At 52.0% G+C, this 26,497-nt stretch overlaps 1 protein-coding gene across 1 annotated transcript in view; it reads left to right on the plus strand.

The window, feature by feature from the left end:
* Positions 1-323: 323 nt before the first annotated feature.
* Positions 324-26,497, plus strand: part of Ziz (dedicator of cytokinesis protein Ziz) — a 168,183-nt gene continuing 142,009 nt past the window's right edge. Inside the window, exon 1 of the mRNA XM_089545897.1 lies at positions 324-514. Within this exon, the coding sequence (XP_089402023.1) occupies positions 416-514 (99 nt within the window). The 5' untranslated portion in view covers positions 324-415. The remainder of the gene's footprint in view (positions 515-26,497) is intronic.

A 26,497-nucleotide genomic window follows, 5' to 3' on the forward strand; every position in this document is an offset into this window, starting at 1 on the left:
AATTTTTGCGAGGAAGTTTCCGGATGTTTACTTTTGTTATAGCAACGACTGTCATGGTCATGGTCGTGGAGACGACTGTCATGGTCGCTGCACAGTCGTTTTTCAGCCGTAATGAGCCGCTGCTAAAGTACGCTAACCATCTGTGCTTATCTGACATACCAGCGCCAGCTGTACTTCCCCGCCGAGTGCTTGGGCATGGCTTGGGATTCTTCAGCCATGAGTCACTTTTTCAAACGCGCGCGCCGTCGGGTTGTTGCCGTCGCTCGACAGATGGAGCCACGTTTTTCGCGCAACTTTTTTTTTCCTCGTTGGCGAAAGCAGTCATGGCGAAGTTGTGACGGAGTACGCGACGGCCCCGGTGGATGTGTCGTGCGTTTTCTGGTGTTTATCGGGATTCTGTGCCGCAATGTGCTAAATGGCAGAACGGAAATTCACGCGAGGTCTCAGCAAGCCGGGGACCGCGGCTCAAGCCCGCGAGACCGTCTCGCAAGCGGTCAGGGAGTCGACGGAATTGGTGAGTGCCTGTGCGGCCTCGGCAGATTCCCCCTCACCGCCGCCTCATATGTTCGTCCCTTGGCGCGTCCCGTTGCCGTGGTTAGGCCTAGATCGAGTTTGAATCGCACGGGTCGCGCCTAATATTGTCGGGGGCCGACCGAATGGCTGGCGCTTGCACCAAGTGACTGGCAGCTCGCGTGCTTCGGCTCGCGAATGAATGGGTATTGTCGTTGGACGTCGCTGACACTTTCGCTTTTTCTTGTTCCGCGCGGAGTCTCCTACGTTTTGCTTTTATTTAATTGCGATGCCACCGTATATCATCGCGCTGCACGGAAGACTGAGCGTGCGAGACTTGGCGGGGGGCGGTAAATCTTCGCTTCTCGCTTCTAGGGCCTCGGATGCGCCAATGATTTACGTCACCGTCCGAGAAGTCGGCGCGCACGGCATGCCCGCGGGAATTTCCTGCGTGCTGCCAAGCAGCGGTGAGGCCGCTTGTACCGGCTCCGTGTGCGTGAACGGTGAAGTGCTCGCGGCGAAGAACGCTTAAGCAACTCATGACGGCCGTGATCACCCGACACCGGCTTTTAATGGGGAAAGGGAGGCGTTTATAGTCCGGCGCGTCCTTGACTGACAGAGGCGTTTGCCGCACCGATTGTAACGCGAGCGTCATTTCCAGCTGCGCGCTATGTTCGGTCCGCGCGTGCAGAATCGCGGCTGCATTCCGGGAGTAGCGACGCAAACACAACATCGCATCGGAAGCAGCCGCTTCCGCGCGAGCAATCTGCTGCGCATCCTCCTACAGTTCCGCGGTAACGCCAGCACGTCTTCTCTCGTGTGCGGCGTGTGAAATGCAGCGCCGTTGGCTGCAGGGTCGCGTGCGAAGTGTCAGTGACCGGATTTCCCGCGGCGCCACTGCTGGCTCGCCTCACGCAGCGCTCGTATTGGAGTCTGAAATCGTCACACGGTGCGCTGTAGCTTGTTTCTGCAGTACAAGTGGCCGCTTATCGTTCCGAACCCGTTTGCACACGCGGACGGGGCAGGGAGTATGTGTGCTCGGGCCGCTGCCTCTGCGATTACGCCGGGAACCGAAGGCGTATTCGCTGTACGTCATTTGTGTTCTGTAGAAATGAAGCGCTCAGCGCTAGCCGCTCTTTTTCACGCGTCGTACTCGCCGACGTATCTTTGGTGGAGCTACTTCATACCAATGAGCAATACCTAAAGTTGGTCGAATTGGTCTACGTTCGTAATGAAAAATAACGCAAAGCGAACACGAAGGACGGACAGAACGACGCAGACAAATGCCAACTCGATACTTTATACCACGTACACCACGGTTAATCAGTGAACTTCAGTGGCACACTGCTGTAGTGAAATCGGGCTACTTTAGCGACCTCATTTATCGGCTGGTGTTCATTTGGCGTAGCAGGCGCAGGAATGCCGGGAAGGTGAGGTTTGCCATTTGGCTTGGCTATTGTTGGGCATGAAATATGGATTCAGCCGTAACAGTACGATTCTTCTCGCGGCAACTTCAAAGAAATGCTGTGAAAGTTCGTGAAAGTATTGTGCTTTCAAAAACTTAAGAAGTGAAAAGTGCGCTGCTAAAATAATTTCATCTGCTCGTAGACGAAAGCCCCGCGGCGCAGCAGCCGATTTCGAGGCAGAAGTCGCGTTTTCAACCCAAAAGTAGCCAAGCCAAATAAGGAACATCGTCATAAAAGTGCTCTTAGAAACTCTCATAGACGGTGGCGCCAGCTTTCTCTCTAGGTACTATTGAGAAGCAAGCCCATGTCTGGCTTGCTTGGCACGAATGTCGGTTCCGCCGCCCGTGACACTAGGTTCCCATGGTGTTGGTCCAGCTACCGTGTGTGTTGCAATTGACCTAGTCGCCATGTTATGCGGCGGCGCACGAAGTTTATATGATATCTCATTGTCATCCACGCAATACGCTGCGAAACAGACGTATGCGGTTTACTGATCGCCGATTGTGTTGCTGGTTGCCGGCGGTGACACGGCTGGAATGACTTCCGCAGGGCTATTGTGTCCGATGCCTCCTCATTCTTGTCTAGCCATATCGCTCGCTTACTTACTGTTCGTTGTCGCTCGCTGTCTTCTGGGGCGCGCATATTTTCCCGCTGATATTGCCTCTCCTGATTCTAATGCACAAAGGAACAAAATCTGACCGTCCCAAACCCTTTCCAGTCCAGTCGTCACGGGCCCGCCATCTATGAATAAATCTTGCATTCATCCATTGCAAGAGACTGCGAGTGTGGATTCTGAATGCTGAAGATGCTGGAGTGGCTAGAAAATGAAAACCGCGAAACAAACAACCCGACCGCGGCGGCTGTTTTTTGATGAAGGCGAAATGCAAAAGGCTTCCGTGTGCTGTGCGATGTCATTGTAGTACGTTAAAGATACCCAGGTGGTCGAAATTGTTTCGGAGACCTCCACTACAGCCTAGCAGTTGTGTTAAACTTATTAAAGAAGTGAAAAACGCACTAATAAGATAATTTAATCTACTCGCAGACCACAAACAACCCGGCGCCTCTTTCTTCTTTCGCTCCCTCATTTATCCCTTCTATTACGGCGCAAGCCGCTGCGGTGGCTCGGTGGTTATGGCGCTCGGCTGCTGACCCGAAAGACACGGGTTCTATCCCGGCTGCGACGGTCGCATTTCAGTGAAGGCGAAATTCCAGAGGCCCGTGTACTGTGCGATGTCAGTGCACGTTAAAGAACCCCAGGTGGTTGAAATTTCCGGAGCCCTCCACTACGGCGTCACTCATAGCCTGAGTCGCTTTGGGACGTTAAACCCAATAAACCAAACCTAAACCAACTTCCACTGCGGTGCAGTTCGGGTAGTTCGGGTGTCCACCGAGATCAGTGAGACAGTTACTGCGTCATTTCCTTTCCCCCAAAAAGCCAATTTCATTTCAATCGAGCAAGAATTAGTGTGGTTACAGAATGAGGGAGGTTGAAAACTTAACCAAGCAAGTAAGTACGAGTGGTAAAATGGGAAACCAGCGCTCCTTTTCGGTAACGAATGGGAACAACGACCTTCTCCGGCGTCCTTCGTCAAGTAAAAAAGCGCTCTCCTTCGACAGGTGATTCCGGGCACGCGGTTCTCACCGTGCGCGGGTCGTATATTTAGTGCGTGGCGTGCTCCGACAGACCGCCCGAACGCGCCCTCGCATTCCAGCGCGGCGGTCGGGCGTCGTGCACGTTCGTGGTGCACGCTCGATATCTCTCGGCGGCTTCGGCCCGAAATGAGTCTAATGAGGCCTGCCGGATTATAGGTCGCCGGCGCAACCCCTGAGCGGGAAAGCCTTCGATCTGCTGCCGCTTTCTGTGGCAAGCGCTCTGTGCCGGACAGGCCGACTTTATACCAGCGGGAAAGAGGCACGCGTGAAGGAATGAGGATAAAAAAAAAAAAAAAATAGGAAAGAGAGAAATGTCGCGTTTGCGAGCGTGATCCCCACCCCCTCTTTCTCCGGCCTCGGGCTACGCTGCACTGGAAAGCCGATCGATGAGAGAAGGGCATTGATTAACCTAAATTTTGACCGATTGAGAAGCGCGCTTGCACCGGGGGGGGCGCCAATCGTCGCCCTCTCCCGACAGCCCTGGCGTGTCGGCTCGACCGGCGAGCGTGCCAGGGCCACTGTTATGCTGGGGTTAGGTTAAAGATGATAATGAGTTGCTCGTATTGCGGACCTCGCTGCGACAAAGTTGCGAGTTCGAGTCCCGATACCGGTGGCTTGCCATCTAGTTGTCGGCGGGAGCGTTGTTTCGTATTGATGTCATTGGCGCAAAGCGTTACAAGTGTCACTATAGGGAGCATTAGAATAAGGGGGATAACGGGCCGCCAATGCGCATGCGCTCTAGCGCCCTGCTATTCCCCTATCTCTCTAGTCGATAGGGTGTCCGTGTTCTAAAACTCCCTGTTATATTACTACGGGTCAGCCTCGGCTTGCAGACATGGCTGTGAGCGGTATATTTTCCGCTTCAATAAGGTATGCTTGGACATTGATTACGGAGGTTGCCTGAATGATTGTGTGAAACTGTGGTTATAACTTTCCATTTTTTTAGCTGTTCTATTGACTATTTATGACGTCGCCTGCGCGGCAACAGAATGGCGTACAAAGCAGTAACGCGCGCTGAACGTGTACTGGTTAGGGGACCCTTGACAACAGTGTCGGCGACCATCCTGTATAATGCGACTCTGCTGACTGACTGCGCATGCATAGATCTTGTAACCCTAGTTTTTTGTTTCAATTTTGTCTTATGTCGAACGGTTCATTTCTGCATGCAGAAGTGAGAACGGCAGAATTTTTATCTGCAAACTTCTGTTGCCGGATAATTGTTGGCGTCCGATTACAGCAGGACTTTGGCAGTTCCTAGCGTTCTTAAGTATTCAGAGTAGTCAGGCGTTGGTAAATAATGGTAATGACGCACGGCCTTTAATATACTACAGTTTCTGGCTCTCCTTTTACGGTGTCCGAATGCAGCAGTTGCTGCCGGCAATGTAGCAAAAAGAGCGAATCCGTGCCTTTGAACCGTGGGATCAAGCATCCAGTGAACGGAAAGTTACCTCGCTAGCATCCGTTGAAGGATAGTGCGAAGCCGCGGCCATTACGTAGCTGCGTTTCGTAATCGCCGTGCAGCTTTTGTGAAGAAAAGAAAGAAAGTCACTCGAGATCGCTTTCCGCCATCGTCATGACCATATAGCCACTGCCTTAGGAGCTCGTTTCAGAGCAATTACCGCCCCCCCCCCCCCCCCTCCCCGATGGTATCCCATTTCGCATTGCGTAATTTATCTGTTGTGAAATGCCGCGATGACTGAAGTACGTCTGCTTGCTGTTGTCGTTTTCGTATCATTAAGATATTTAGCTCGTTACGACAAACGTTTCGTTGCGCACCCGCTTGATGTTCGAACTTGATTGATCTCATCAACCGCTTTCATTGCAATCAGCGTGAGCGTGAAAAAACTTGCCAACTCCGACATAACCTGCCCTATGTGAGGGAGCACTACTAACGTTTATACATCAGCACTTATACATCTGTAGACTTATGCACCTATAGGCTTATACGCCTGCACTTAGGAGGAGGATGTGGGACCCGCCCCTTCCGGGTGGCGCAGTTGCCTTCTTAAGGCTGCCAGCCAGCTCTGCCCGTGGCTACGGCAACATCCTCGTCCATGTTAACCCCCCTGGGAATTGGCACAAGGCGGAAACGCTGCTGCTGCATGCGCTGGCGAAACTAGGCCCGCGCCCATAGCCCTAAAAATATATCTTGTCTCTTCTTCAGTGGGAAGAAAGCTGATCGAAACCGCGCTGGAGGGTTGTGCAGACTAACCAGTAGCCGCGATGCGTTGGGTGGCGTGTATTTTTACCGCCACGCGCTCTGAATGGTGTCAAATTGCGATCTGTATGGAACTTAGCTAATTCATTCGGGTTCGGTTTTGACGTCACTGTGGCGGGGGTGTAGTCTTGCGTGAACAGTAATTTAAAAAAAAAAAAAAAACGTACAGGGTTGGTCACAAAAGTTCCAGGTCACAGCTAGGGGTCTGCTTTTCCTCGGTATATCCTTGTATACTTCACATCCCCATAAAGCTATCAAGGTTGTAAAAGGTTTGAACGATGCTGCTTTTACACTCTATAGGTATTTTGAGCGTCGCGGGTGTCGTAACGGCCTGACTTTACTGCTCGGAAGAAGACGCTGTGGCCTGTGAACTTTTAACCGACTCTGTACTTGCAGATTTCATAACTTGACAATGGTGCTCGTCTGCTGACCCAAGGGCTGGGAGGCGACCCTGCTCGGCTGCCACGACTTACAGCCCCAACAAGCCTATAGTTGGGCGCGCCCCCGTGGCGGCCACCGCCGCTGGGGTCCCATACTAGGGACCTGCACCTAGTGTTTGTAAGGATCCGTCCCTTACGGGCTGATCCAAACACCTCTTGTCCCTTTCGAATAAATGTTTTCACCACCACCATCCAAAAGACGCGGATTCGGTCCCGGCCGCGGCGGTCCAATTTCGATGAAGGCGAAATTCCAGAGGCCCGTGTACTGTGCGATGTCAGTGGACGGTAAAAAATCCCAGGTGGTCGAAATTTCTAGAGCCCTTCACTACGGTGTCTCTCATATCGCTTCGGGACGCTAAAGCCCCATAAACCAAACCTAACTAAGCACGAAGTGTCGTATTTCCCATTCATTGCTTTTCCGTCGTTATCGTCGTCGCTATTTCCGCCAGGATCTCTCGATACAAGCGGGAACTTTCTGCATCAGCATCTTTGCAGTCCTCATGCTCGTCTGCCTGCGTAAAAATCCTGGCAGTAAGAGCCCATGTTCAACCGACAGTAGAGCCCAAGTTTCGCAGTACTGAAGTCGGAAGTTCGACTCCAGGCTCGGCCAGTGGCGGATAATATTCGCCTCCTTTATTTCCTGGATTATCCGTTCATATACCTTTTTTTGGGTGTTAGTGCGCAGTGATATTTTCATGATTGATTGATTTATAATAGGTTCTTAAGGCGAGATCACAACACAGTGGGGTGCGCCGTACAGGAGGGCTCCAAGTTAGTTTCAACTACGTGAGGGCTCATCGAAGCGCACCGAAGTTTCAGTGCAGGAACTCTTTTTTTTTTTTTAATTTCATCGGAATGCAGCGGCCGCAGCTGGCGTTCGAACCTGCAACCTGAGGTCAGTAGTGGCAGGTCGAGGTCGGAGAATAGCTGATTGCGCTTCCTTTATTGAATATCACATACATAGTTCGGAATGAGGGGATATATGTAAGGCAGCTTCACACTTCACGGAGTGTTAACCGGCACCCCACAATTCTTCGGTGTCTTCATGTGTTGGGAATGGATGCGAATGCGGCTTCCTCGAAAATTCTGTCGCAGAATGGTGGAGATCGCGCTGCTCAAGCTTAAAAATGCGCCGTCGCGCTGATGGTTTCACGCGCACGCCTCTAGGATATGAAGTATTGTGGCCAAATATTCCGCCCACTTGCTGAAATGTCTTCCTTTCGGATGACCGAGGCACTTTGGGATCCGTACAGTACAGTACCCTCTCGCGCCGTTAAGGCTGCAGACGAAATCCATTAAAGTCACCCTTGCAGGGGAAAGAGGGGGGGGGGGGGGGTCGCATATTAGATGCATGCCCTGACTGCAGGATTGCTCGCTACGTTCTTTCTTGGACATTGACCTCGTAAACAATTGAGTTAGGTCTCACTGTCTCTCTTTTTTTTTTCTGCGAAGTTCTCTCCTACTATTACCATTCGAGAAACTTCCTCTTGAAAACTCCGCGGGCTGCTTGTTTTTAATGCTTTCTGGAGACGTTAACCCTGTAATTTATTTTGCCATTCTGCTGCTCGCGCCAAGGCTTCTTTCGTTTGGCAGTTATCTGTATTCCTTTGAAGCAAGGACGAAGGTATAATGTAAAGGTTGTGCGCGATAATAATGACGTCATCATATTCAGGCTCCTCAGGTCTTGTTCGCGCTCCTACCGAGAGTGGTTGCGAATTATGCAATGACACGAGTCCCTCGGTGGGTCAGCCCTGTATGGAACGAACCGTCTTAACTTAACAGAACCGTGTGCGCATTAATCGACTCTCGCATATTTCAGCATATCGCAAGCTGAGTCGGCGATTCGCTGCCTGAATTCACAGTATACAGGGGGCCGATGACGCTACCCCTATCGGCGAATTTTGCATATCTCTGCCGTCCTGCAGCGCGGTTCTGAAGAGTTTGCGTATACTCACCGGCGCGTAGTTGTGTACAGGCCGAATAATACTTGAGCACAGCACTATAGGCTGGGCGCTGCATGTATTATAGTCCATACAGAGCCGAACTAGCTTGTCAGTTAGGTGCAGTGATGGCTAGCACTGATAGTCCGCACGCAGTTAGCTAGTTCGCTAGTTACGAACTTGGGCAAGACTACGAACTAATTCGTTACTAACGATCTAGCGAGTCAGACTAAAGCGAAACTACAAACGAAGTAGTTTATAACAAAACAGCTGCCGCGTTTGAAGTTAGCAGCCCTTGCCCGTGCGTATCTATAGACTGTCGCGCCGGCGGCTGTGATCTCATATTCGCGCCTTCACCGCGAAGGAGTGCCGCCAGATGTGGCCGACACTGTGCGATAACGTGCGGCTCATTCAGTCAGTGTTAACGGGAGTGTTTGAAACATTGTGATTTGTGACAGGGGAGCCTGTATAGGGCGCTTTCCGGCCCACCTCAAGCGCACCTATGTTCTTTGCTGTTCTGTTTCAGTGACGCGTGCCCCCTTGTCAGATTTAGCGGAGACAGTATGCTAACGTGTGGGCATCTCAGATGAGCGTTTGTAGCCTCAAGCTATTACGCTATCGAGCTTCGCAGGCTCGCAAGGTTAGGTCCCAGGGGTACCGAAGGCACGGTCAGATGACTTGTATACATGCCACCTTTTGCTTCGGTTCCTCGGCGAAACTGTGTTTGCTGAAACCGGAATAAACATGCAAATAAACTTTGTTGTATCTCTATATTTTATTGGACGCATGTATGCACCTCCTGTTGCGAGCGAAAGTTCTCGGGCCGAGCGGCCGTGGCCGGAATGCAGTCTGACGCTGTTGTTGGTGGAACGCCTTGTTTGATTATTCGCGGGTGTTCCTGGGCGAAAGCGGCCTTGACCTGCGACATTTTAGTGGCGAAACGGGCAAGTGGAGGCGGTCCTCACTGCCCCTGCGTACGGTGGTGTCCGGCCTGGGAAATTTCGGCCTTCATAAAAAAAAAAGGGGGGGGGGGGGGGGGGGGACACCCCAGCTGCTTTTTGGCTGGGTCGTGAAGTGCGTGGTTTGTGATCGATTGCCAGGTCTCCATACCCCCTCACCCATCGGGGCAGGGGTCTAGAGTGATTCGGGCACTACCACCTGCCGCAGTGGCTCAGTGGTTACGGCGCTCAGCAGCTGGCCGGGAAGACGCGGGTTCGATCCCGGCCGCGGCGGCTGAATTTCGATGGAGGCGAAATTCTGGAGGCCCGTGTGCTGTGCGACGTCAGTGCACGTTAAAGAACCCCAGGTGGTCGAAATTTCCGGAGCCCTCCACTACGGCGTCCCTCATAGCCTGAGTCGCTTTGGGACGTTACACCCCAATAAATCAAATCAAATGATTCGGGCCCTGCAAGGGCCGTACTACGCTGCCCGGAACGGGCCGTATCAAACAAAGCGAATGGCCTGCCTGCACATTCGTGACGAAGTAGCAGCACTGAGACGAGCCAAATTCTTTTTTTTTTTTTTATCGTTGGATGAGCGCGTCAGCCGGACACGGGGCTGCCGCCTGTCCGAATGGGCGTTTGTGAACCGCGCCGTCATCCGTTTGCAGCGGAGCACCGAGTCCAAACCGACAACAACAACAAAAAAGAAGCTGGATGGCATGCATCTGCTCGGCCTCGGCGTGTGCCCCGCACTGCCCCGTCGTCAGCTGTGGTCGCGCACAAAGGGGAGGGGCGGCCGCGAACGAGGAAGTGCATACGCGCCCTGGCTTCGGCGGCATTGTCAGGCGAGCGTCACTGCAGGCACGGGAATTCGTCGAAATGAAAGTCGTGTCGGTTACGGCTGCACGGTGTGACGTTATTTTTCCGCTTTCTCTCTTTTTTTTTTCTTTTGCTCTGGCGCGTCCTGTGGAGCCGCGTATGAAAGTGCAGTTTTGTCTGCGTGGCCTTGTTGCGGTCAGCACGGGAGGATGGCTACCGGGTCGCGCCCCCACATGTCTCATTTTTTATTTGGTTTGTAGCGAAAACAGCAATGGAATGCAACCCGTCTAGATTATGTCATGTGGTTTAATGACTGCCGTCACTGCGTGTTTTCGAATCTCCCGAGCTCTACATCTATGGAGCTATCCCGGCTATCACGTTTGGACTTGTGCCTTCATGACAGGTGTCAGGAGGAGTAGTGTAGATGTTTGTTGCGTCGGATTTATTGGCCCATAAGAATCTAAAGCTTCTCTGTGCTAAAGCAGAGGGCTAGTTCAGACCTACTTTCTCCTGCCCGCCGCAGTGGCTCAGTGTTTAGGGCACTCGGTTACTGAGCCGGAGGACCCGGATTCAGTCCTAGCCACGACGGCCGCGTTTCTGTGAAACTTAAGAAGCGCTCGTGTGCTGTTCGATGTCTGTGCGCATTAAGGAATCTCTGGTGGTGTAATTTAATCCGGAGCCCTCCACGACGGCGTCCCTTATAGCCCGAGTCGATATGGAATGTTAAGCCCCGCATACGGTATCATAAGTTTAAAACTCCTGTTCTCGAAGCGGTAGGCTCAGTGAAAGGAAATTTACCATCTAGTCGACGCCAAGCAGTGGCACGCAGGTTCGTCGGGCCTTCAACACGCGCCTTCTCTTGATCGATCGATTGTTTAGTTGATTGTTTTATTGACTCGCAGGTTGTTTTACGTGTCCGAAGAATATTATTAGCTGTGAATGATGCCGAGTAGGGGGCACCACCATAATTTCGATCACCTGCTGCTTTTGGAAGGACATCTTATAGTAAGGTTTGGAAATTGCGCGTTTAGATGTAAGGAACTCTAACGCAGTATCTTTTTGAAAGAAGGCTGAACGAAATATGTGAGCTTAAGCTGCTGCTTTGTTTCTGTATCCTGGACAGTCTTTTTTTTTTATTGTTTAGCAAATTGCCGTCGCAGCGGGAAGTTGGACCTGCTGGAATGAGACGAAGAATGTCGATGGGCTTCTAAGTCGAGAGCTGTGGACCCATTTTCAGCTTTTTTGGTATAGTTAAACGTGCACCCCAGTTTAAGTTACTGTACGTCCTTGTTTCTTGTCCGTTCCCCGGTGTCCGGGAAAATGCAGCCGAGGCACAGTCGGGAATCGAACCTACAACCTCGTGCGCGTTTGCGGAAAAAGCGCAGACACGAGAGAGCCAGCTGCCACCGCCTCCCTTCGTGGCCCGCTTCTTTCAGCTCGAGTTGAATTGTAAGGGCGCGCCGCTGCCTTTTAAAAATATCCGGGCGGTCCAACCGTTCAACAAAAACAGTGGCGGCGGTAGCCTTTAGTTAACTGCCGGAAACGGGAGCGTGTGGCTAACTGCGCGGTTTCTTCGTCGACAGCGACCGCTTAAAAACACCTGAACTACCGTCGCTTCCGGAATATTTATGTTTACTTCTTCATCCCACGTCCGGTCAGTGCTTGAAAAAAAGCCATCGCGTGAAGCAGGAGTTGCGTGCCCCTCTGGGCATCGTAACGGCAGTCATTTTCTCTCACTATTACCTTCTCTTCTGTCTTTATTATTTTTTTGCGGCTGCGGAGCTCCAGCGCCGTATATGATTCCGCTGCGGCGAGACCATAAAGTAGCACCCTGGGGGGCACTAACTGAGAGCGGCGTGAATTCTTCGTTGGCAGTAGACTCGCCGCTAACGTCGGTTGCTGCGTGTATTTCCTTTCGAACTTGTTGTTGCCCGGGCTGCCAACGCTGTGTGCGGCCGGACCATCGGCGAAATTGCGCGAGCACGGTTTCGCTCTACCTTGCGGTTATGTGCGGCCTGCTGCCCCAACACTATTACTACTGCTACTACTATACACTACTGCTGGTGCTGCTATACTATACACCGCTCCGCAGAGCCAACTACCAACTCACGAAGAGCGCGCCTGTGCAGGCCTATGTGCATGTCCTCGTCTCCCATTTCCCACAGGCCGGGTAAAAAAAAAATACACGTTCGGTCGGTGCGATACGCGAAGACGGCCGAACAACAACATTACGTCGTGGTGCTGCTGCTCGGCCGAGCGAAGCGGTTCTTTCTTCATTCATTTCTTTTTTCTTCAAATTGGACCGTGGCGGCCGAGTGTACACCGCTCGTGTGGCGAGTTCTCGGCTGGCTCCTTTATTAGCCGATTGCTCCCGATTCGACGCACCGAGCCAGCCAGCCAGACTCGGCGCAGTCTCGTATACGTGCCGCGTTCATCGTTGAGCAACCCCTCTCCTGGCTTGCCTGCCCTTGTGAACGTCTTTCTTTTTCCTTTCTTTCTTTCTTTCTTTCTTTCTTTCTTTCTTTCTTTCTTTCTTTCTTTCTTTCTTTCTTTCTTTCTTTCTTTCTTTCTTTCTTTCTTTCTTTCTTCGTGTTTGTTTTTCTTGCGCGACGGCTTGCTTGCTTGCTTGGGTTTGTGCGACAGAGGACCGTCGTCCACCCGTGCTGTTGCCTACTTGGTTGCGGAAAAACGGTGCTGTGATCTGCGCGCCGTGTGGACGTGTGCGCGTTGTCGCCTATTGGATCGAGGGGAGGGCGAGTCGACCTTCCTTGACAGTTTGACCCAGCCGGCCGCCACCGTTCGCTGCTGATGCTGCTGCTACCAGCCCCGCTGGTGGAGCAAAGGCGAAGCAGCGCCGCGAGCGGAAAGGCGCCGCGGCTCTGCTCTGGGAAGATGCTGAGGGGAGATAGGAGAGGAGAAGATGGTCAGGGCGCCTCGAAACTGGCTTCGATCTTTTTTGTTTCTTACTCTTTTAATGCGTCCGATCAAATTGTTTGGTTTACTTTTTTGAACAGCGCTGGAAGAGCGTACGTGCGCTTCGCTGGATGATGGTGCTGGCCGGTGCCGTATAGGCTAGTATGGCGGCGAACGTGAGCGAAGAAGAAACGTGCGCGCAGAACTAGTCGTGCATCTTCTGTGTTTGCAGCTAGTGCATTGCTCCCGCACCGCTTTAGGCAGGTATGGAACATTGACGGGCTTAAAAGCGGAAGAATACAAAGATACAGGCCTCCGGAGTGATATCGATGTGCACCTGTTAACGAAAGCTCGTCATGCTATTTTTGTTTTTCGTGCCTTGTCGTTTAGCCGTCATAGTTCGCAACGGAGCTCCCGATGATTGCCCGATGGTTCTTCCTTCCGGTGTGTGTACGCTCGCGGAACGTTGCTCGCATCTGGACAACGGTGGGGGCGCCGAGGTAGGTGAGAGACCACGGTTGGAGAGACCGACCGACCGAACGTCGTCGTGGACCGGGTCGCTGGGGCGCGCTCGCGGCCTTTGGAGAAGCGGCGGAGTGCCCCAACGGCGCCATAGTGATGGGCGATTACGGTTGAGCGCCTTCAAAAGGAACCGCCGCGCCGCGCGTTGTTCCGGGCGAAGAGTTGAAAAGCCAGTTTACGAGGAGAGCGCACTCGCATTTATTCATTTCTTTTATGGCGCGCTTCTTTCTCGACCCCCCCCCCCCCCCCTCTTTCCCGGAGGATCAGCAGGTCCCGGTGCTGTCGTTTTTGTTGGGTTGTTCGCTCGCTCACGGGGTTGTTTGCCGCCATCAATGACTCAGTGAACTGTCTTTGCTTGTGTTTGTCTGTATGTGGTCATGTGGGTTGCAGGAAGAGTCGTCGTGTCCGCTCACCTCTTCGCGGTGCGCTGCTCGTGTGATCGCGTGTCATGTCAGCCCAGAGGCCCGCGCACGATTGCGGGCGAGCGATCGTGCCTTCTATATATGATGTATGTACACAGCCTCCCTTGAGAGCTTGTGTGCGCTTTGACGCGGACGTGTGTTGCAAGGCGCCGCTGTTGGTTCCCAGTGGCGTTGTTGGTGTGTTTTTGTTGCGCGTGCGTTTGCGATCGTCTGACCTTATCAGTTTTTTTTTTCTTTTAATTTCGGCCCGCCTGTCTGATCTCCCCAGAACGCGGGGGTTTTATGGTGTCCGCTCAGGCCTTAGTTCGTAAACGCAGTGACGTGGGAGGAAGCTTGTACGTAGGCGTTGCGAAATGCCCAGGAATACCGGGTACTGTTCTTGATATTCTTTTCTTTATAATTTACTTTGTAAGAATCTAGGGGGATGCGTTCCGAGAAAGATTTTTTTTTTAAGCGGGTGTATTCCTCCCGTCCCATCACCCTTCTGCGCTCCGAGTGACCTTCGTAACCGGCGCTGTCATGGTTGCCTGTGCGTTCGCGCGTGCGCGCACTCGTTAGATATGTAGGTAAATATATGTGGAAAAGAACATTCAGTTTGCACAAAATGCGCAAAATAATAATTCGCTTACGGCTGTGATTCTTCCAGAGCAATACAATTATACACAAGGAAAAAAATTGTGCCTCTCACTTTTATTTACTTAACGGAGGGGTCAGTGGTTGAATGCTCGCAGTGTGTGTGTGTGTGTGTGTCCTTTGCATTGCGGTTACTTGTGCAGCTGAACGTTGCCCGATGCAGCTTAATGACGTTTATATGTTTTTGTTTTGCTGCTGTCCCGAGGAGTTTCCTGCGTCCAGTGCCGTCTTGTGTAAAATTTTAACGGCGCGAAGGACACGAACACAGGAAATACAGCGGGCGCTCTTTCTATCCACCCCCTGTGTTTGTGTCCTTTGCGCCGCTTAAATTTATAGCACGAACCAACCAGCCCTACGGCAACGCCGTCTTGTAGACGGTTTTTAATTTTTTGAACCGAATAACGGCCCAATCGTTTCAGAATAGGATGATATTTTACTAAGCATAAGGTCGTGAGTTCGCATCTCTATAGTTCCACGGCCGCGTTTTGGTGAAGGCGAGATGCATAACCGTCTTGTGTGCTGAAATTCCTCTACGCGTTAAAGAGCCTCATGTGCCAGAAATTAATCCGGAGCTTTCCACGTATCGCACTATGCAGTTTTTCCTCGCAAAACTGTTAATTAATCACTTAATGTTTATTGGTAAATGTTATCACAATTAAGCGACGCAGAGAGGTACCTGCTTGATCTCCGTCAGCCGGCCTCGCGGCTTCTGTGCGCGAGAAGTGGGATATAAGCCGAACTTCGTTATAACGAAAGGTTTATAACGAAATAATGGATATAACGAAGCAATGACGATTCCGCTTGGCAGCGCGGGCTGTAACGAAGCTACGACAACAACGAAGTAATCGTCGGGCGCCCTTAACTTCTTTGTAACAATGTTCACCTGTACTTCTGCGAAACTAGAGCGCTCGCTCACGTATCCATTCCCTGCGGTGACTAAGTTAATTGGCATCGTGGCAGAAAGAATGCCGGGCTGGCAGTTTCTCTGGTGGGTACGCAAGTTCGACCGGTGGCGTCCATTTCGCCCCAAGCTGCGCGCAAACGCCGTGACGCCCGTCCATTCGAACAGCGTCGCGAGACAGGCGCGCGTCGCGTGAAATGGAATGCACTGGTCGTTACAAAAGCCTCGTTACTGCGTGGTTACAGCTATTACACACCGCTACTATGCTGCTGCTTCCGACGGTGTCCTCATACTGATACACATCTCAGCGCTCCGAGCCGTTCCTGCGCCCGTGTATGGGGGGAGAAGGGGTGCCGCGTTTGCGCGCGTACAACGAGCGGCGTTGGTTTCCATTGCGTAAGTCACGCATAGCGCTCGCTAATGACGCTCCCGCAGTGTGGTAGCAGATGTAAAGAAAAACACGGCGAGAAACTCGATCGTGCTTCATTATGTTTGCTTTGACGACGGGAAAACGGGAGCGTCGTTGACGTAAGGCGAATGCCCTGCTCCGGTATATGTATAAACGCTTCATGGTTTCTGCACCTGCTGCATTATCTGCAGCCGGTGGGGGCAGTCGTTTAGCGCTTAGTTCGTGACGAAGAGCGACTCGATGTTTTTCGTTCTGTGTACGGTACATCTTTGTGTTTAGTTCTGCCCTTGTGGGTGCCGCTCGCGAGCGCATCGTTTTGCGCGCTTTGCCGCCCCCTTTGTCTGTGGTGCGGCGATGCTGGTGGTTGGTTGGTTGGGCGGGCGCTTTTCAAAAAACGCGAGCGCTTTGTTGTTGCCGGGCCTTTTAGTACACACAGTGGTGCCTTTGTGTGCCCGCTCCCTGTGTGCCGTTGCTTCCGCGCGTCCTTCTGTTGTTGCACACAGTTGGCGCGAAGGCTCGTGTAGCCCGGCGATGTTGTTTGTGGTTCTTGGAAGTGGTCGTTATATTAGCTGGTATTGCGCGAAAGTGTTGAAAGGCCGGAGCGCAGTTATTTCGGTGAGCGCGCGTCTAAGCGCTGAATGCTCGAGGTAACCAGTCTTCGTGAATTCGCGCTGCTTGCTCCTGAAGAACGTAACTATTCTGTTCTGTTCTATTCAGTTAGTATTATTTTCGCCTTTCGCTTTTGGTTCAAGTGACACCGTGCCCCCGTTATAGCTGCCACCTGTCTGCCGGCTCTACGGGTACCGCAGGAATGAAATAGAATATAGAATCGTTGCGACGTTACTACTCCGCCCTTCAAGTGTTTCCGAAAAGCTCATAGCGCGGTGTACTTTCGGGGCGGACTGTCGGCTTCTATAGTCGTTTTCATGTTTACGGCTTGATAGAGCGCGTGTTGGACTGTGCTGCGCTTGCTCAGTAGATGCCTGTATGAAATCCGCCAGTAAATATGCTGCTGGCACGGCCCTGTGTGCTGTGCCAGCTGCGTCGAAAAAGGCGAATGTGAATAGCTCTATATATGTCTGTATGTGCAGCGAGGATCAAAGCGGAAATCAGCTTAATCAGATTGACTATACGCGCAGTTCCGCTTGTGCGATAGTTTGAAATTAGACGAAATGCTCGTCTGTTAATTGAGACCTTTTCAGGGTAGTATACGGCGTCATCTTGGTTTTCCGCCTCAAAAAATGTCATGCACGTTATTACCCGCTAGCAGAAAGTTTCAGGATCTCGCTCTCCACCTGGCATATTTATATGAGCGTGTCGTGCTCGAGGGCTTCTACCGTCATGTATCCGGACACTCGCCTCACCCACGAGGTGTCATCAGCTACTGAAGGTTCGTCATTGACGCTCGAGATTCATGTGGTCAAGCCTAGCGAACGGTAAAAGGGGAAAGGAAGTGAATTTCCGTTAATGCCGCATGTGGTGAATTAAGCTGGCATGAGAACCGGAAGCGGTCGTCTGTCACCCTACTTTTACGATGGAGCTACTTTCTCCTTAGTAATTCATAACATGAAAACGCAGAGGACACCCATTTCCGTCATTCCAACCTGCGATCAGGTGACCAGTTCGCGGGATGCAGAAATAGACACCTTTAGCATAGCATGTGCCGTTTTACTGTTACCGAGAGCCCGCTCATCGCCAGTGCGAACGCGCTGATTGGTCCTGATGCGGCTGGCGCGCACACAGGTCCCGGGCACCTGGCGCCATCTGGCGCTCTTAAGGTGATCTACGCATGCGCACTGGTGACGCGTGGGCTACCGGTACTCTGATAACGGTAAGGGTAGCATGGTACACGTTATGGTAAACGTGTCTAATCTGTCGCGCTTCACGGTGGCTTGAATATGCGCCTATCTAGCCAGAGGCTTATACCATTAGCGAAGCCAGCAGGTTCCAGCCGAGCAGATGCCTTGTGTCGCAACAAATGCGACTCAAAAGTTGGCCGTCAGGTAATTTGCAGTGGCGGCCATGGCGGCTTCGCGCGTTGCCTCAGTGCGCGGAAAGTACAACCGGCTGCATCGAATACGCTCTTTCTCCCGTTGGAAATTCCTCTGGAAGGGCATTTTGAGATCTTAAAAAATCTAACCGCGCTTTTTCTTTGGGCTTGAAGATGAAATTTTTCGAATTGTGTGCGTGTCAGACTACCTGCGGTGTCGTACATTTATAGGAACTCGCCTCTTTAGCTCCGAATACGTAGAGCTAATAATAGCAAAGAGAGACGCGCGGGGGAGACAGAGCACATTTTGAGAGCCACGGACGAGCGCTGTCTCCCACTTTGTTCTCTCTCTCCCGCGCTCTATCTCTGCGCTAAATCACGCCGACTTGCCCAAAGTATATCACCTTGACTAATGGATGAACGGATTACTGGGCAAAAGATAAGTTAGTCGTTCGAGTCCGACTATCCTTATACTGTGGAGGGAGCGATGGAGGGCAAGAAAAAGAGTTCGACCCCCCTCCTCCTCATGTTCCCGTTTGTCGAGTCCTTGCGAAGGACGTTTTCTCTCAAAACGAGGCGCAGCCGGTCACCCCTTGGGGTCCCCCGTTAGTGCCTGACGCGAACGAGCCTCTATGAACGAGGCTGGCTGGACACGCAACGCCGCGGCCGCGTTACCGATTCCGCGCGCACTGCCGGTGGTTTATCGACGCGACGATCGACGTTACGCGGCTTCGGGCGCACTGCGGCGTTTTTCTCACCGAACATCTAGGGGCGCTGTGCTACTGCTGGGTCGCGCAAAGACGCCTACGCTGTGCTGCTGCGGTACCGTCCTTCGTCTTGACCCCCCCCCCCCCCCCCCCTCTGTTTCTCTTGGGCATCGTCCTGTTTCGAGTTGAAGAAAAACAAGAACGGAATGAAAATGCGTAGCGAAAATGTGTTTTCCATGCAAAAAGCAGTCTACAGAGCAGAGACAGGCGGCCGGAAGGGGTGGCTAATGAGTTTAGGGACTGGTCCGGAGAAAAGGATTATACGGCGTTATGGCTGAACGTGTTTCCTCCGTGTACGGGCCTGGGCGCGATAGGCATCGCGCGAGCGGAGGCTAGGAGGGCCACTTGGCGGCGCCTTCGCCGCTGCTCGTGCGTGTCTGTGCCGGAGAGCACGTGTGTGCGTGCGCTGCATACGGTGGAGAACGGGGCACTGTTTGTGTGCACAGGGAGGCGCGTGCCGCGATGCGCGTGGACCGAGACGGGACCCCCCGCCCCGCGAGGATCTCGTCCTGTGTGCAGTCAGCGCGTGCGTGTGTGTTTTGTTTTGTTTCTCCCCCCCCCCCCCCCCCCCCCCGCACATTCGTCGTCGTCGCTCCTATGCCCTTCTTCCTCTCTCTCTGCATAATTCGTACTCTCTCTCTCTCTCCGCAGAGTTCTTGCCTGCCTGCGCGTGAGGCTAGGCAGCTTCGTCGGCTGATCCTTCTTCGTTATGAGCTTCCAGGGGGAAAGGGTGGACGGTCTCTCCCTCTTTTTTCCTCCGTAACCGCTGAGCCGATAAGGACCAGAATGTGTACGCAAGGACAACAAAAAAAACAATGAATAAAAAGCGTTCGTAATCAAGAGAGCACGTGCCTTGAGCGCTTCGTACTTAGTCCCGGTATTAATTTCTTTTTTTTTGCGCTGTGTATGCGCGCGCGTGTGCGTCGTTTGTACTGCCGACTGGTCTTCGGAGCTTCTTTCTGACTTGGCCACGTGTGTGCGGGCCTTGGTGCGACGTGGCCACGGGGCGCTCCGCCGTTGCTGCTTGCGACCTTTGCGTTTCGCGGTAGGACGCTCCTCGTTCCAGTGGCCCCGGACGGGGATTACGGCAGTGGTGCGGACGGTGGTAGCTGGATCTTGAGAAGTGGACTCGACGGCATATCGCTGAGCGGCCCGGTTAGAAAGGCGCTCTCGAATTTTCTTGACAAATATTCGCGCACGCGCGTTTGCGCTGCGGTAGCTGACGGCGTCCAGAGGCTCGAGACGATATCTTACGCAGTGCCCTAGCTGATTCGATGGCGCTAAGATTTAGATCGTTCTGCATTTTTTTTTTCGGTCGAAAGCGCAGGCCTAGCCGGCGCTGCTCCCGTTTCCAGTGACTAACAAACTCCGGTTGCTTCGCGATTACTCTAAACAGCTTAAAGCGGTAGCGAGTTGCATGAGTATCATGAGACTGACATTTTTTTTCTTCTGGCCTGTTTATTTTGTTCGCTGCCTGTCCCGGTCACGCCGCTTCAGCAAGCTGTGCTCGCTCGCTCACTCAGTCATTAACTCTCACACACACACATGGGCGTCCGGAGGGGGGGGGCAAGGGGGGGCGGCTGCACCCCCCTGGAAAATCACTCACTCGAACCGTGAGTGATGGCCGCACGCCAGGGGCGGTGGTGCGCTCAGCCAAAAGGGTAAAAGCAGCCCCGCTTCGACGCTTGGTCACATCTGCGAAATGCCGCGTCCGGGCGCGCGTCGTTCCGCCGTTTTCAAACCACGCCACCGCCAGCTCTGCTGAAGGACGACCTGTTGCAGACATGCAGCGGCACCGGCGAGCATGTGTTTCGAGATGGGTGGCTGTTTCTTTGATCTCTAGAGAGATAGCGACACGGAGGCAGACAGTGCACAGGGCACAGGTCGCTCGCGCCCTGTGCCGGCGTACGTTCGTACGCCGGCCACCGATGAATTCTTGAGGGGGGAAGGACAAATCAGCCGTGTCCACCCCCGCTTTGTCGGGCTGCTCAGGGGCAAGCGGGCGACGAGTTGGCGCCGCCGCCGCTCGCTGTCTCCTCCGATCCACGGGAGAGCTCAGTGCGGTAGAAGCGCCACTTTCAGAACCTTCGGCAAAGGGGATTAGCTGCTTTTGTTCACGGCGACGCAGTCTCCAGAGGCGCCCCCACACCAGCGTTCCTTGCGTCTTCTCCGAAAACCAGCGCCTTTGGTCAACGCAGCCCGATGGCGCCTGCCTGGCTCGCCTGTCACCTCTGGCTGGGCCTCAAATCACAACAGCGCCCATGTACTGTGCGTGTCAGTGCATGGTAAAGAGACCCAGGTGGTCGACATTATCCGAAACTCTGTACTACTCCGTCCCTCATAGCCTGAGTCGTTTTGGGGCTCTGAACCCCATAAAAGCACAAAAACAAATTTTCCGACCGAATTAGTTGCGGGTGTCCCTTCCCCTCGGAAGTCGCGCGGCGTTCCTTACACCCCAAAAGTGCGCATTCGTGGATATTGTGGCAAGTAAGCCCTTGCACGTGTGCGCGCCTCTGTGTTTGTGCTTCGGTGTTATAGTGGCGGGTTGTCAACGAAGGTGAGAACAACCAAGACAGCGGACGAGAAAACGACGAGCGGCGAGCAGTGTGTGTGCGGTTGCTCGACTGTGCGGATGCGCGTGCAAGATGGAGCGAGGTGTATGAAGCTGCGAGCGTGCATTTATCTTGTAAATAAGTTTTCGTTGTATATATAGTCATCTTTTGTTTTCAACGTACTCGTTCAACCATTTTTCCAATCAATATATATGATGACTGTGCACTGAGAGCGTGTAATGAAGCACAGAAATGAATTTATCACCCGTGTAACTACGCAATTCGCCCAGAAAAATCCGAGGCGCCTACAGTTGCTGTTCAAGGAAGACTGACTGAGTGACTGTAGTTGCGTGTTTGTGAACATATTGCGCTGTGTGCTGGTCATCAATTCGGGTGAGTCGAGAACCCGTATGCAGTAAGACTGAGCACTTCGAGTATTGATAGTATCTTTTCGCATTTTTATTAATTTTAATTGTTTCTTTGTTGATAAACTCCAATGTATCTCTACAATCCGCGCTTTAATTTGCTGCTTGTAATTTTCTTTCATGTGTGTATTTTACTTATTTTTTATTTATATATAAATAAATAAATTTACTCCGCAAATAGTGCATTTTCGCTACGAATATACCCCCCCCCCTCCGGCGCCAACAACCAATGGGGCCCCCCCCTGCAAAAAATTCTGCGGACGCCCTTGCACACACACGCTCGCTCGCTTACTCACTTTCTCACTCTCACACACACACACTCTCTCGCTCACTCACTCACTCTCGCTCTCTCTCACACACACTCACTCTCTCGCTCTCTCTCACACACACACTCACTCACTCTCTCACACACACTTACTCGCTCACTCTCTCACACAAACTCACTCTCTCGCTCTCTCTCTCACACACACTCACTCTCTCTCTCACTCCCTCTCTCGCTCACTCACTCTTTCGCTCTCTCTCTCACACACACTCTCTCGCTCACTCACTCTCTCTCTCTCACACACACTCTCTCGCTCACTCACTCCCCCGCTCTCTCTCTCTCACGCACACTCACTCTCGCTCGCTCTCTCACACACTCACTCTCTCGCTCACTCACTCTCTGGCTCTCTCTCTCACACACTCGCTCTCTCACTCACTCACTCTCTCTCTCTCACTTGAAGGAATTGGTGAGCGCTAAAAAACACGGAAAAGGGACGAACACGCAGGACGATCGCTCTCTCTCACACACACTCTAATCTCACACACACTCTCTCGCTCTCTCACACACACACTCACTCACACACTCTCTCTCTCTCTCTCTCAATCACTCACAATTTAAGAAAAAAAGGAAAGGAAGACACACACACACTCATTTACGCATACAACAATCAGCTAGAGCACAGCTTTGAAAGTTGTCAAGGAAACAACTGAAGGGAACACAAGGGAGAGGTTCAACAGGAAATCGGAACAGCAACGTGGCTGGTTTCCTATCTGTTTTCTCTATACTGCGTTCGTATGTTCGCACTCGTACACGTATTCGTACTCGTGTGGGTTCTGCAAGAAGCTTTTCCCTCAACCTTCTCTGCGCGGTCATGACGTCATGCCGCTTTAACGCGTATTCCTTTGGGAGCGGTAGCGATCCTGGTGGGTGCGCTCCTGCAGTCGCCCCAGGAAGGCACATCGGCAACGTCTCACTCCCGCTTGATCGCGAGTCTCACAAAACCGAAGTGGCTGGAGATATACGGGATATCATTCGTAGCCGCGGCAGCTCATTGCGGTCGCATCCTGATGGTGGCTGCGGGCCTCATTAGGGCGCACAGTGTTAGGCTTGTCCGCTCTTCATTTCGAGCAGCTGTGTGGAGTGACACTCAGTACAATGGCGGCAATCTGCCTCTTTAATGTTTAAGTCATTAAATAGGCAAGTTGAAGCTATTACGCTGTTTTTTTTTCTTGAGTGATCCATGGGGTGGGGGGATTACTTCCGTTGAAACGTAAGCGTGATTGAGTAATCTGTAGACGCCCAATGACCTTTATAAACTTGCGCATGACAAGGCTGTGAGAAGGATGTTCGCTGAGTAAAACACAAGGTCGGAAATTTTTTTTTCCGCATTCGTCCTACCCATTCGCTCCTCCGCGCATGTGGCGGTAAACAAGAGTTGAGTGAGCATTTGTAAATTGTACAGATGGGCAGTGAGGGACATGGGTATTAGTCCCAGGAGGGCTCCGCATTAACTTTGTACCACCAGGGGTTCTTTAACGTGCGCTGGCATCGCACATCACACGGCCGCCATTCTCTATACTGCGTTCGTATGTTCGTATTCGTACACGTATTCGTACACGTATTCGCCGGGAGAATGAGGAAATGAAGCCAAGAGTTGTGGGGAGTGGCGACGCATTTTTTTTTAGTGTTTTCCTTTCCTTTTTAACCTGTCTTCGTGTGACGTTCTTTGTTTCATTGCGTTTAGTTTCACATGTATCTTGCTTTCTGCTTTATTTTTATTTCACGCATGCGCCATGTGCATCTCTTAGTGTAATCATTTTTATCAATGCAAAACGCCAAACAGCCGAAATGGGTCGTCGGTCATAAAATGGGTCATTGGCTGGAGGTCAGTGAGGCCATTTCCGGTAAGCTGCTAATTCTGTCGCATTTCCAACACATAATGAGTTGTCCTTGTGATTTTGACAGTTTATCTTCTCAGAAGAATACGCGCCGTGGCGAGAATGTCAGGTCCCGAAATAATATTTTTTTTGTTCTGTGCGTAAGTGCGTTCGAGTGTGTATGCTGCTGTCAAAATCTGAGCCCGTAATTTTTTCGAGGTGAATTGAGAGGCAGTTTTCGCTTCGGACCCTCTTTGCCGTCACGTGCGACTTGAAGGCTAAATAAATTTGAAGCTATAGTTGAACCTCGTTGCAACACAGTTGAAGGGGCCTGACGATTACTTCGCTTCAGCCGTAGCTTCGTTATAGCCCATGTTGACCGAACTTCCAAGGGTAATCGTCATTCCTTCGTTATATCCATTATTTCGTTATAACGAGATTTGACTGTGTGGCTATTATTCGTAGTACATACGAGGCCGGTGCGATGACATCCGGAAGAGATGGCTTGAAAAACTCCCACGTCGCGAGCTTATTCCCTTCGCGACAGCGAAGGTTATACTGTGCGGGAGTTAATGCGTAGTCTTCGCAATATGCGGCACTTCTGAAGGCGGGTTGTCGCTTTAGAATGGCGCGCATAAAAAAAAAAAAAGTTAGGTTCATCTCTTGTGCTTTTTTATGTATGGTGAACTACTTTGTCACTTTTTGCCGCACTGCCTCGAAGGTTCTCGTTTTTTCGGATGTCGGCTCGTTCGGTTGGTCGCGGCAGTGGTCGAAGGGTGTTTTTGCTTCGAAAGGCGACCTTAACGAGGTCGAGACTCATTTGAGCTAAGAGATCGTTCCTGCGGTCGCCAGGTCTCCCGTCTGCGTTCATTTTATCGACCGGCTTTGTGGCCATGAAGGAGCTTGCTTTGAAGAGGCGAATGCGGTGTCTCGGAATCACATTAAAAAATACACCGGCGAAACCAGATGGGAGTGCTGATCAAGGTTATAGCTGCAACTGAAATGACGGAAAAGTGCGGGTCTTAAAAAGGCTGCGCTGTCGCTTATTTCTATGCGAAGGAAGGAAGGTCGAAGAAATTGCGTGGCCCTCTGCGCGTCCGCGCGTTGGGTGGATGCAGGCAGCCTGTTTGATCGGGGATGTTTTATTATCCTCAGAAGCATGCGGTCGTACTGGTTGCGGAACTGCTATTGATTATCCATCTGTATGTTTCTCCGATTTTTGGAAGTCATACGAGACGTGTGCGCCCCCTGTGTAAGATGGTATCAACTATCGGCGCCGCCATGGATATCTTTTTAGCGTCTTAATACACGCTAAATGTTCGCCTGGCAACTTCACGTGATGCGACAGTTTGTAAAAATGGGAATATCGGAGTAGTCAGAGCTTCCCCTGCCGTTCCCTCTCCCCTCTCTACTTTCCTTTTTGTTTTCTTTTTCTGTGAACATCTACCTTGTGGTCCTATATCGGTACTAGTCTCGCAAATCGCGATTTATAAACAGCTGTGGTGCACCTTACCTCAAGTTTAGCCCTTTGCTGTGCTCTCATTGGCGCACCTCGTCTCTGGTAGTTAGTTACTGAAAACGTAGTTTTCGAGTGCTCAGACCACCTTAGACACTTAACTTACAACTCACGAGCCCGCGGTAAATAAATAAATAACGAAAAAGAGAGCTTGCAAGTCGTTCCGGTCGCGGAAATTGTAAACGGCGGCAGTTCTTCGCTTCATCCGTGGCCAGGTAGATCCAAGGGAAGAAAGACGGTGATTCGCGCGATTCGTTCAGGGCTTTCTATTACGGATACATGCACTGTGAGTCTAAGCAGTAGGGAGTAAGAAGGGGGTACTTTGTCCTCTAGAGCGTTCTCTTTTACAAAAGGGAGTGCCCTAGTGGTCAGATTACTCCCGTTTGACTCCCATATAGGCGTACTGGTGTTTAGAGTGCATTAGCTCACCTCCAATAAAAAGTATATAGCTGTTTAATCGATCAAAGGAGAAGACCACGGCTGGATTTGGAAGCAATTTTTTTTTTTTTTTCAATTGAAAAGGGGCTCTGAATCAAGCGTACGTTCAAGCCTCGCCGGCAACAACCGCGATACACTCTGCCTCCCGTTTGCTTCATAAAGCGCCTGCGCCGAAGACACCTTTATATAACGTACGGGAGCTGAGAAGGAAGTATCGTCGTAAAAATGGTCTTTCCGGGGTAAACAGCATCGTCCGTTCGACGACAGCAGTCTGGAAAAGCGGACGGATATGCCCTAGTTGAGTGCAGTTCGGAGAACGCACAGCGTCGGGCCGTCCTTCGCGCCGTTCTTATTGGGGCGCGCAGCGAGAATTGAAAGCGTGCCAGTGGAGGAAGTTTCTATTCCAGTACGCAGAACGGTGCGCGCGCGCCTGTTCGCTCGCTGGCTGCGTGTGGATGCAGGTCGGCGGCGTCTGGTCAAAGTCAGCCGCGCGGCGCGTGTGACGCGGGGGCGTTGGTTACTATACAGGAGTGCGCGCGGCAGGTGTATGCGGGTCGCCCCCCTCTCTGTCCCTCCCTTCCGAAAAGAATGAAAACAACACATTAGGTGGCGCTGTTGCTCAACTTAAATGCGGTGGCAGCACAATATGGGAAGCACGCGCGTCTGTGGCGCCTTCGCCGCCGGAGACTGTGTATATATAATAAGCAAGCGGCAATTCCGGCTTGCTTTTTTGGCCCTGTGGCCTGGCTGGAGCATTGTCTTTGACGGATGACGATACAAGACAAGCGCGACGGAGCAACGTGTGTGCAACGAGTGTTTGCGCATGCGCGGTTTAAGAGGAAGTATATGCTCCAGTCCGTGATTGCAGACGGTGAGAACTGCG

The sequence above is a fragment of the Amblyomma mixtum genome, chromosome 5 (genome assembly GCF_055824585.1).
Source record: "Amblyomma mixtum isolate Tamu chromosome 5, ASM5582458v1, whole genome shotgun sequence".
Classification (NCBI taxonomy): Eukaryota; Metazoa; Arthropoda; class Arachnida; order Ixodida; family Ixodidae; genus Amblyomma; species Amblyomma mixtum.